Source organism: Schistocerca nitens, chromosome 2 (assembly GCF_023898315.1).
Source record: "Schistocerca nitens isolate TAMUIC-IGC-003100 chromosome 2, iqSchNite1.1, whole genome shotgun sequence".
NCBI classification, from domain to species: Eukaryota; Metazoa; Arthropoda; class Insecta; order Orthoptera; family Acrididae; genus Schistocerca; species Schistocerca nitens.
Window position 1 is genome coordinate 785,009,254 of NC_064615.1, and position 12,234 is coordinate 785,021,487.

General features: G+C 36.5%; 1 protein-coding gene across 4 annotated transcripts in view; it reads right to left on the reverse strand.

Moving 5' to 3' along the window:
• Positions 1-12,234, reverse strand: part of LOC126234635 (endonuclease/exonuclease/phosphatase family domain-containing protein 1-like) — a 118,891-nt gene that overhangs the window by 56,260 nt on the left and 50,397 nt on the right. For all 4 annotated transcript variants that reach the window (XM_049943361.1, XM_049943364.1, XM_049943363.1 and 1 more), the window contains exons 6-7: positions 9,869-10,001; positions 6,830-7,076 (exon numbers count right to left, since the gene is read on the reverse strand). In XM_049943361.1, the coding sequence (XP_049799318.1) occupies positions 6,830-7,076; positions 9,869-10,001 (380 nt within the window). The remainder of the gene's footprint in view (positions 1-6,829; positions 7,077-9,868; positions 10,002-12,234) is intronic.

Here is a 12,234-nt window from a genome sequence, read left to right on the forward strand (position 1 = left end):
CAGCGGGAACCTGTTTGTCACACTAACTGGGGAGGCCTTACGTGTGGTCCCCTTGGAAATCTCTCGCCGCCTGCCATGCACCGATGTGACCTCCCATTTGACCAGTGGTCAGTGCGAGCAGTAATTGGGCTGGCCACTGGTGCCAATCGATCAGTGGACTCAGATGTGCTGGACATCCTTTGGATCCCCATGGCCGACCCACAACAGTGATGCCCATCCACTGCAGTTTCAAGCAGTGTAACTGAAGTCATCATAGCCTGGAGCTGAGAGTGAAGTGTCACTAACTCGGCCTGCATCCGCACACAGCAATCACAGTCCCTATTCATACTAAAGATTGTTGGAAACTACACTACACAGACAAACAATGTCAATCAACACAGACTAAGGAGCTCTACTGTAGACACAAGAGGAAAATGCAAGAACTGTGTCCAATAAATTAAATTAATATGCAGAGATTCAAAAACTGATTTAGTGAAACTAAATAATTCGCTCCTTATTATGTACTTGTAATACATCATAAAATTGGTTTTCTTTCTGACACAAATGAAAACCTGAGAACTGTGTCTATTAAATAACAAATTAACACGCAGAAGTTCAACAAATTAACTACCAAAGGGAACAGGTAAAACTATACAGTATGCCCCTGGTTAGGAACTTATAAAATGTCACACAATTGGTTACTTCCCTGTTACTGCTTCAGTCTCGGCTGGCTGCTGCCTGATATCAGCCAGGGCAATGCATGCACTATAGCCTGACCGTCTGGCCTGACTGCCTGCTTATCAGCTGTTTGCCCACCCCTGGCCACTGCTACCTACGGGTGCTTGGCTGCCCACAGACAGGCACTTGAGTAGAAACCATCTAGAGTAGTGAATCCAATTAGCAAAAGAGAGATATTGCTGTTAACAGAGGTGGTAATATACACACTCAAAGGTGGGTTGCAGTATTGTCAAACAAAACCAAACTGTCTATCTCATCGACTATACTGTTGAACAGGATTTGAATTATTAGTATCTACCAAACAGTCACATTCACCATAGAGTTTATGAAATCAATAGTGAATCTGTCCTGATTATTTTCAATGATGAAGAGACACAAAACCAATAAACTTTAAGACAGCCACTGGGAATTTCAGTACTAACCTGTGTACACTATCAAGTTAAGCACAGAATATAGTATTAAAGCTCAACTCATCTGAAACGCAAGCAGCTCTTTTTTTGTCATTCTAGGCTCATAAGCCCAATATATAGCAAATATCTAACATAGTTAACCTTAAATGGTACAGGTATCAACTTTTGCCCCTCGGCAAAGGGCCTAGGAATAATAAAAGATGAAAAGATAAATTGGGCAGAGTACACAGGTGCAATTTGCAAGGAGGCATCAGCATTTCACCATGCTCTACAACAATATAAACAGCTCTTTTCTTTCAACCTGAGAAATATATTTGTACAAGCACTTATACTTTCAATTGTTCATTACAACAATGTTATCCTGCAAGTCATTCTCAGGAAAGAACACAGAATGCCTGTAACTGGTGCTGAATGCTTCCATTCAGTGTACCTGTGGTGTTCGACTTTGATCATATTTCACCATCTTCTGCACAACAATCCTATCTATGGGCAGGCAAGTGCAGGAAATTCCATACATTGTGTAATACCCAATAATAAGAAATTTGTACGTTGCCACAGAAGATGGCAAAGATGGCTTTTAAAATTATCTTCGTCTTATCATAGTGGGTAGGCTTTCACGGCCTGCGTCTTCAGTAATTAAAACTTCCGGGCTAAGAGGCCGTGGTCCAATAGCAGAAATATTTCTACTATTGGACCATGGCCTTTTAGCCCGGAAGTTTTAATTACTATCTTCGTCTTGTTTCAATCTCACTAGAGAGAACTTATGTTTAAGATATCACACAGAAAGGACGAGTAATTTATACTCGAGCATAAGCAGTGTGTGTGGTAAATGCTATGTTCATCCATAAGCATGACTTTTACTTGCAATCATAACAAGAGGCAGTAATTTCTTCCATCCTGCAAGGCATCTTAAAATATATATGTGCTAATCAAAGACATTTAGTGGATGAACTGTATGATCAGCAACCACAGAAAATTTGAGGTAAACTAATATCAGTGTAACCTAATAGTGACTTCTATTAAATAGGTATGTGTAATAATCGAACAATTGACTTTTTGTTAAGCACAAAATTTGCTGCAAAATTGGACATTCTAAAAATATCCATGGACACAGTAAGAAAAATTATCCTATATACATTCTTCTTCTGTTTTTTTATTCCAATATTTGCACATCGTATTTTTCTTGCAATAGAAGGAAGACTGTACATAGCACCAATTTAGTTTTAACAAGAATTCATGCTTTAATTCCAATACTGCAAGCAGTAATTATCTCTCATTATGTAAATTTCACGCCGATTTGTGGTAGCTGTTGGGCTGCCCCCCAGCACAGTTATTCCAAAACTGACCAACAGACGAATACAACATTCCATCTTCTCTACTGTCTTAGCAACATAATATGTCCCTCATCTCTCTCTTCGATCTTATTTTTTTTTAAGCTCTTGACTGAACAACACAGTAGAAACACTCGTTTCATCTGAGCAAAATTCTCTCTGTCCCACTCCATTACTCTGCCATTTTTTGAAGTCCTTTTCAACAGCAGGTACCCAACTCTGGAGTGACCTCCCTCATTATATTAGGGAATTTAGTAACACCTCCAGCTTCAAAAGACAGTTAATGACATACTTACTGAAGCAACAATAATGTGTACTTTTTTTTTTTGTAATGGCACCCCATTACATCATTCTTTCTAACCAGATCATCCTCATTTCAGCTTTTAGCTGCTGCGGTCTAACTAAATTCCGTGCTTCAAAACTTGTTATGTTAGAAGTAACATTTGTACACCCATATTTTAACCATCAGTATCATTATTAATATCATGATCATGAGCATCATCATTATTGTTATTATTATTATCATCATTAATATTATGGTAGCAGAAGCAGCAGAGTAGTAGTGGTGGTGGTGGTGGTGGTGGTGGTGGTGGTGGTAGTAGTAGTAGTAGTAGTAGTAGTAGTATTAACTTTATTAGTTCTTAGTCAGTACTACTTATTCACATTCTCTCAACATAAATTCACATAATTTTTAATTATATTAACAGTATTTTATTACTTTCTGTCATATGAAAATTATTTTTATTTCTCAGATAACCAAGGTGTAAAAAAAAAAGTTCTGTACATGTGAAAGCCTGATCTGATGTTAAGAGAGAGCTCTAATCTTATCAGGTTAAATAAAAAAAAAAAAAAATTATGTCAGGTAAAGTGAATCTTCACAATAAGGTCACAGTGGAAGCATCAAAAGCAGTGTAATGAATTTAGTCTTTATCAGACATCTAGCTTCAGTCTTGAAGCCACTGTCAAGTCAACATACAATTCATTAAATTCAAAATAAGGAGATTTTCATAGAGTTATGTATTATATTCAAGCATTCATGCATTGGCTGTCATAACTGCAGACAATGGAATGTTGACTACGCAATGCATACATAACAACGTGACAAATTAAAAAGGTATGGCTAATACTATATACCATAAGAAGGTAGGTGGTTCTTTTCAACCGTATTGTGACTAGATACAAGAAGGGTTTCACAGGAGACTCCTAAGGCAAAACAAGAGTTTGGAAAGTGGAGGCACACATCTCGTCACATAGGATGAAACCCAAACCAGTTCCATCCACTAAAATGCTCCTGACAGTGGTGATCTGGAGCAGAGAAAGTATGCTGATGGACTTTTGAGCAATGCAATCATCAAGTGATATTACAATGTAATACAAATGGCAGAGTACAGGTCATAATGAGCAATGCTGCATGTTGAGATATGCTGCTGATGTCATCTATGGCAATACTCAATCACCACCCAATGGCTGAACATAACAGCTCATTGCAGACATCCATTGAGGAAACTTTTCCTCAATCAGTTTACAGGCCCAATCTTGCCTGATCTTATAACTTTTCCCTGCTGGTAAGGAATTCCAAGATGACGATGCAATCAAAAAAGATGTTAGTATTTGGTAATGACAAGAGGCATCATTCATCAATATATGACAGGAAAATACACTATTTCAATATGAAATGTATCTCAACAAGAACAATAGTTTGCTCTGTTCCATTATATTTTGGCACTCTTACTTGTCTGGAGTACTTTACTTTCTACATTCAGAATCATGTTAGTGACTCATACAATCCTCGACAGTGTGCAAATAATATTGAGCTAACATTGTTTACTGTAGGGAGACAAGTGTTTAATTTTAGATCAATATTTTCTGTAGTATCAACTTATTACATATTATTATCCCAACTATACTCTGTTCAACATAATAATAAACCTGACATAAACAGTATGCCATGCTTTCTTCCGTGATTGCTTGAATCTCATTAGATTTTGTTTCATGTGGAGCGGAAGCAAAGCTGTGACCAGTACAGTCAAGTGTGATCATAAGGATTTGTTTTATGCTGAGTTACAAGCACAAAAACTGAGTGATAATATGGGACAACAGCTTTACCGGTGCATTAAACTTGGACAGCACTAGCCAGCCAGAGGTCCAACTAACCTACAACGATGAAACCAGTTGCAGTTCAGACATAAAAGGAGACAACTAAAGAAACAATATGGCTTTGAATGTCATTTAATTTTTAAAAAGAAAGAAATAATATTCGGCAAAACTCCAGCACTACTGTGCACTTCTTAGGTGACTAGACAGAAAGGATAAAACGCTCTTGTTCTCACCTGACATAGTATTCTAATTACAAACAAGAGTGATGAAAATTTCTAACTTAAACACAGGGTAACTTTTCTGAGCGAGCTGTGTGTGATGCAAAGGCATGCTGCAGGGATTCACCATACTACTGAATACTGAACCCACTGAAGATATTAATTACAGACAGTCGTCATATAATCTCTTAGCTTCTTCCTTATCCAAATCCAAGACAAACCCTGATATACATTTCAAAGCAACTTCTGCTTAATCAGTAAAAATGAACTGTGACATGCAAATAAAATTTGACAAAGATTATAATAAAGAAAATTTGTACTCCTTCATGTGAAGCAAAGAGGCCTGTTCAAATAATAACATGGAGTCATGCACTACTTTTTGTAAAACGAAAGACAGTTGGTCAAGAGAGCAAATGGTATCAATGACACATAGTGAAATACGAGTATGATTGGGGCAGGCACAGAATGCAGGAGGACCACCAAATGAGTAGTGATTTTAATACATAAATTAATCTTTTTGACACATTATGCATGTTACCAAAACTAGCAGCAACATTACTGGCTACTTCGAAGCCGATGACTGTATGGTGACCAGTATGTTTGGGAATTCTATATCTTAAATGGAACAAGAATCTCCATAGATTCAGATGGAGATTTTCGGAGGAGTCTTCTCAGGGTCAACTATCTCCTCTCTTGCTTACTGACCCTAGAGCTGGAGCCTTAGATGAATGTTTTGTCCAATCCTTCAACAGCTCCATTTCCTCCTACCATTTTGCTGTTTTACTGAATGAAGGATGTCATATTTCTGAGGACTGTTTGTTTCCCGAAGAGTTCTTCACAAGGTCTTAATCTGTTCATACATGTTCACCCCAAGTAGCTGTGAGTTTGATGTCTCATTAACAGAAAACTTATCACATTGCTCATGAAAGCACGGAGCATGTTCTGTCTGCAACTTTAACTTATCTTAGCTCAGTAACAAAATCTTAGTATTGTGTGTCTTCGGAAAACTACACTTGCTGTAATTGAAAAGTTGCAGGCTCTAATGATTTTAACTACAATGCCTTGGCAATTGAGCAGATTTCATCATTCACAGGGAAGCCTGAATGTGGAAACATTTTTTGGACTAGCTTTACGCACAATCTTTAAGAAAGAAGCCAACAATTTTACTTCAACTATTACAGAGGTCAAATACAACAAAGGCTAGTTTATTATTCCAGTTAAGGTTTTGGGAAGGGTAGACAGTTTTTGCATATATTGACTATTTTGTCGAGCTTATGCAAGTTCACAACTGACTCAGAGAAAGGGAAATATACTGAAAACTGTATAATTTCAAACAGTTTCTGACAGCATAAATTTCTCTTTTATTGCACAATTGATTTTGATCCACATGATCATGATTAGATATGTCAGTCTCACTAAACTAGAATATCAAATATAAAAAAACTGTGTCCAAGACAGACACTGTCGAAAGGCATAAAACATAATAAAATGTTATGATGATATGTTTAAGAACAATTTTCATTGTGTTTTATCTCTTTCAACTATGTTCATCTTGGCTACAAGTTTTATATGTTTAATGCACTAGTTTAACAGGACAGACATATGTGATAATCATCATATAGAACCAAAACAATTCACTTAATATAAGAGAAATTTGTTCAACCATTCTGTCTTACTTCCCTCTCTACTTGTTCATCTACCTTGGGAAAGAATATTTTCTGCTTCAAACTTCGAGGATTTTGTTTTTAACTTGATTTCTAACCAACCCATTGTAAAATGTAATTATGTTTACAAGGACACGCCTTACAATAGGCTATATTGCTATTGAACAATATATGACACCGAGATGCACTTGTCAACACAGTAATGAGCTACAAAATAGAGAAACTGAAAGAGCTAGGAACTTTTTGCTGTACACTAAAATTTTTATGACTTTTACAGAAGCCAGTGAATGACATATGACATGAATAGGCTTTTCAAACACCTAACACACAACAAAATAAGTCAGGTAGTTGCAACAAATCCAAAGACTTAAAATTCACTGAAACGTAATTACTTGTTTTCCAGTATTGTTCGGCAAAATATCTCTTTCACTCCAGGATTCTCTATTTTTTCCACTGTGAGGCACTGAAGATTCCATGATGCTATTCTTACTGCTGGTTTACCATTACGTTCATACTGGAAATCTTCTTCAACTATAGGTCGTGGAGTTGATGCTGAAAGCATCTCAAAAATATCTCCAATTGCCAGGAATCCATTTGAAGTGCCATATTTCAGTGATGTTTGCGGTTTTCTTTTGTGACCTGAAAGAAAATGGAAATTACATGTTATTATTTCATAAATGGGTTTCTTCAACTTGCAGACTGTGACTGTGATACTCCAATACAACTAAACTGATCTGCTGTGTGAAGTTTCTCCATTTTTTGAGCAATTGTCAGGAAAATGGCCAAGGATTTTACTTTGCTTCTTCATATTATATAAATATTCTCCCTCTTCTTCATCTACTTCTATGATCACACACTTGGAAACCTCAAGAGGAATTACTCGATTTCTGTAACTTCCATGTGACATTACACTCATAATCATTTACTTTCCTGTGTTGACAATAAAAGCTCTTTATTTTCATTTTTGATGCTTTCTACTTTTTGATGAAATATACAATGCATGTTTACAAATAATATTAGCTCCATCCACACTAGGGTGTTTTTCTTTGTTTTGGTTACCCACAGCCAGCCCTGTCTTTTAAGAACATTTACTGTAAAAAGTTTTGCTATGCACAATGGAAAACAATATGTTTGAATTGATAGTGCTCCGGTTAATGTGTTGCTTTTGACCATTCACTGAACAATAATTACATACACTAAACTGAAGCTGATGGGACCTAGTGAAATGTGCTGTAATCAATCATTCAACCATGAAAATACTAAAGGTACAGAATGATTCTTCCATTCTACAGTGTAAAACACACTGTAACAATTTTTTTGTAGCAGCAGTGGACTCCTGGGTACAAAGAGCTAGAAATGTTATATGTTCAGTAAAATGGATAAGGAGGAGGTTAAATCATTTCTCAGATAGAAACTAGAACTATTTGCTTCAAACGGTGAACACACAAGGAACTGTTGCTCAAGTTCAAACAAATAGTAGACTAATGCCTAGTAAAATAAGAACCAAGCATGATAAAGATGGCAGAGATCCCCTGGAAGACAGACAATAGGAAAGAACATCTTAAAAATAGCACAAACAGCACAATAGGTTCAAATGAAACAATAAAATTGTAGAAATCCTAAGTAATTTATGTCATATGATAATGCTGTTGCTGGCACAAAAATCAGTGTACAAACCTTGTGGATGAGACAGGAACTGAAATAAAACATAGCAACACAAAAGCTGAACCACTTAATTCTGTATTTAAATCCTCCTTCAAGACAAGGAATGTTGTCATTCAATAGCTGTACCACTGCCATGGGACATTAAAACAGCACCAGTGGTTTTGAAAAGGAGCTTACATTTCTAAAACTCAGAAGGGCCATACAAAGTCTAGTAGAGCTGATCGACAGAACTATTACCCTACAACATTCAGACATTGTTGTGGCAGATTACTGAAACACACTCTCAGTTCCAACACCATGACTTACCTGTGAGAAAGTAATACTCTCCATGGGGATTAGCACAGATCCCAAAATAGACGAATCATGCAAAACTATAAACTCACACTTTCTCACATATGACATCCTCAGTGCTAGAGCTTTTGATTCAGTACCACAACAATACCTTCTACAGAAAATTTGTTCCTACAGGATAGCTAAACAGGTTTGCAACTGGATCAAAAATGTCCTAATTAGGCAGGATGCAGCATGTTATCCGGGATGGACTGTCTTTTACAGACACTGAAACAAAATATGAAGTGCTGCAGATGTTAATGCGACTACTGCAGTTCATGACTAACTACATAATCTTAGTTGTAACCTCAGGCTTTTCACAGATGATGCTGTTATCTAAGAGTAAATTCTATCTGATAAAATTTGCAGTTACTTCCAGTTAAATCCCAGTAAAATAACAACATGGTGCAAAACCCGCAAACTAGCTTTTAATGTATAGAAATGCAAAGTTGTGCCCTTTAAGCATTGTAAACGAATGGCATCCTTTGACTATAGGATTAATGAATCAGAACCAGAGTTAGTCATGGCATACAAATATTTGGAAGTACTGTTGTCTAAATATATGAAGAGGAATGACATCATAAGCTCAATGTCTATGAAACAAATGGCCAGCTACGATCCATTGGTAGGATATTGGGAAACAGCAGTTCATCTACAAGGTAGATCGGATGTGAAACATTTGTACAGCCCAGACTTTAATACTGATTAAATGAATGGACCCATATCAGGCTCAATGAACGGAAGAAACTGATTGTACACAAGGAAAAGCAGTGTGATTGGTCATATGCTTGTTCAACTGTTGGGAGAAAGTGAAAGAAATGTTAAAAAATATTAACTGGTGGACACACTAAGAAATACACCACACATACCATCACACTCTGCTTGGAAAACTTCAGGAAGTATCTTTAAGAACAGAAACTATTAGCAATTTTCAACATTCTATGTATTTATCCTGCAGAGATCGTGCAAGTAGGTATATAAAAGCTCACACAGAGGCTTACAAACAGTCATTTTTCCCAAGCTCCAACAACAAACAGAAGGGCACAAAAACACAATACAATAAAAAATACTCTCTATTATACATTTCACATTGATTTAAGAGATGTATATTAAATATAGATATAGTGAAACATTATATGTTAAAACTCTGACCAGCCTAACCACGTAAGCCTCTATCACTACCAAACCAAAAGTTATGGCCTACCATTATCTCACTCTTGGGTTCACGTTGGCACCCTTGGGATGTGACACATTTATCATTTTAACAATGATTTTATTTCTCCCCTTTTCCCTCTCCAACTATGCACTTAATTTTGCTCTTCAGTGCAATATGCAGCATTTTCTCACTTCCTATCTGCTGAACACCTGTCCTTTGCCTCTCCATTTACCCAATCTATTCCACTGAACAGTATATTCAAATTAGTTTACTACCATACCTTCAAGAGATGAAGTGGAATTCTCCGGTATCATGTGTGGCACGTAACCATTTCTTACTGGCAAATTTTCTGGCAGGTTCATTGTTATCTGTGAACGTATGGCTCCAAGTCTTAAGTGTGATATCCCTTTCACCTAAAACAAGGATTATTAGTTTATATTTTCAAAAAGGTTTCTATTAACAAATTAAAAGTCATTAAAGTCAATGAAAAATAGCTCAATACACAATTCAATCATTTATTTTGCACTTCACTAGACATTTTTCTGCAGCAGCTCACTTCTGCAGATAAAAAAAAAACAAGCCATCATGCTCTCAAATTTATACTATTGATGGACTGAAGATTTTACAGTCTTTTCTCATGACTATTATTAGACAATAAGACCTATCCTTGACTAATGATCTGTGATATCTGGATGGTCAAAAACACTGTAAAGGTATTTCAATGATATGTAAAAACTTTTTCTATTTCTTTCTGACTGTGTACAGTGTTTTTCTCAACACATTTTTACATAGTGATTACTACCCCTGAAATGGAGCAAGGGAAGACTATGGAAGGGTGGGGGAAGGGATCGCTATAAGAAACAAAACAGTTTCTGTAGATATATGCTACATTCCAAACAGTGTCTGAGCTGTAACACATTTTAATAGACAGTTTTTTTTCTTTCACTGTGGTCTGCAGTTTCTATCTCACCCACTTATCTTCCTCCTCTACGCTCTGAAAATATTTGCTGCATTGAAACTGTGATGCAGATTTTCCACATAGTCACTGCTTGCTGCAAATGAACAAATGTAAGTGATTACAGGGGCACCACTTTAAAGCATCAGGTAACTGCTTAACTGTGGAATTTGTTGCTAAAATGTTATGTTTTTTGCCTACTCACATATGGTGTATGTTAGCTAATAATGAGTGGGTACAAAGTTATTCAATCGTATGTGAGCAACAGTGCATTACATATCAACTTACATTACATCACAATGATATGGTGGTTCATTTCAAGGTTAAAGAGTCTTAATCACTTACATCTGATTTATATTGTACCATTTGTTCACAAAGCATGTAAAAACATAGCTCACCTGCTGCCCAAGCAAAATCCTAAACCTCATTTTTTTGGTACAGGTTCACTATCCAAGTAGCTTAACCCGATTTTTCTTTTGGTTCTGTGAAATAAAAGTCTGCATATTTAGTAGTGGTTTTCTTTATGTTTTTAACATCTCACAATATGGCTATGACGATACAGTACTAACAGAAATTTGTGCGTCAGATGGATATAACAATCACAACAAAAATCACACTCACAAAGATCTAGCCCAGGATGACACTGCAGTACGCCCAACATGTTCACCTGTAGTTCATTTCTACCTAGACATACAAGGCTGCATGTAATCAAAATCACAGATCACAGGAACGAATATGCCCTGCTTCTAGAAATCTATGTTACAAAAGTAATATAAAGGAAATATCTGTCTTTTTAATATTTCATTTTACAATAAATAGATCATTAAAATTGGGAAAAAGATCAAATTATGTTAGACTTCTGTGAGAAATCATGGGAATTAATGTTAAGTAATCAATGATTTATCAGTGAGGTAATTTTCTTTCAATAGTGGACAAAGCAACTAATAATTTATAACATGATGACAACCACAAGATACAAAGTCAGAGAGCAAATCATATAGTCAGGAAAAATTATTTTCTTGCTGGGGAAAACAGAAATAAACATAGAAAATTATTTGAAACATTTACATTGCCAATAAGGAATTCTTTTAATTGTTGCAGTTTCGGCAAATTATTTTTTCACCTAGTTTACATCATTTGCTTAGCTCATAGCAAACAAAATTCTCTGCTCATAATCTAATGTTGACTTCAGGCCCACTACATATGACTGCCACCACTACACACCATATAATTAAGACCTTGTAAGTAATACATCATACCATTCTTCCAGTGACTGCCTCCGAAGTTCCATGATGAAAAACAGCCAACATGTAGATATATATTCTACATTCTTGCTGAGCAACACCACTGAGGAATAGTTTTATAGTTTACTTCTTTATTTAGTCTTGTTAGGATGGGTAGTATGTGTGCATGCTATGTGCGAACAAAGAAGGAAATGGCTGCAGGTTGTGAACAGCTGAATGCTCTTTTGGCTATGGGTAGCTGCCTTCAGGCTGCTGCTTGGGATGTAGTGGTGTTAGTTGGTATTGCATTTTCGTCACTTGAGGCAGATGGACAATGTGGAGGCTGGCATTCTGGTCTCGCCTATTCACCCTGTGACTGAACAGGTGGCCATTCCTTCAGCAGGGTCTGATGAGGCACACGTGAGCAAGTGCTTCCTAGTTATCAGGAGCTCCAAAGTTGGGTGCATT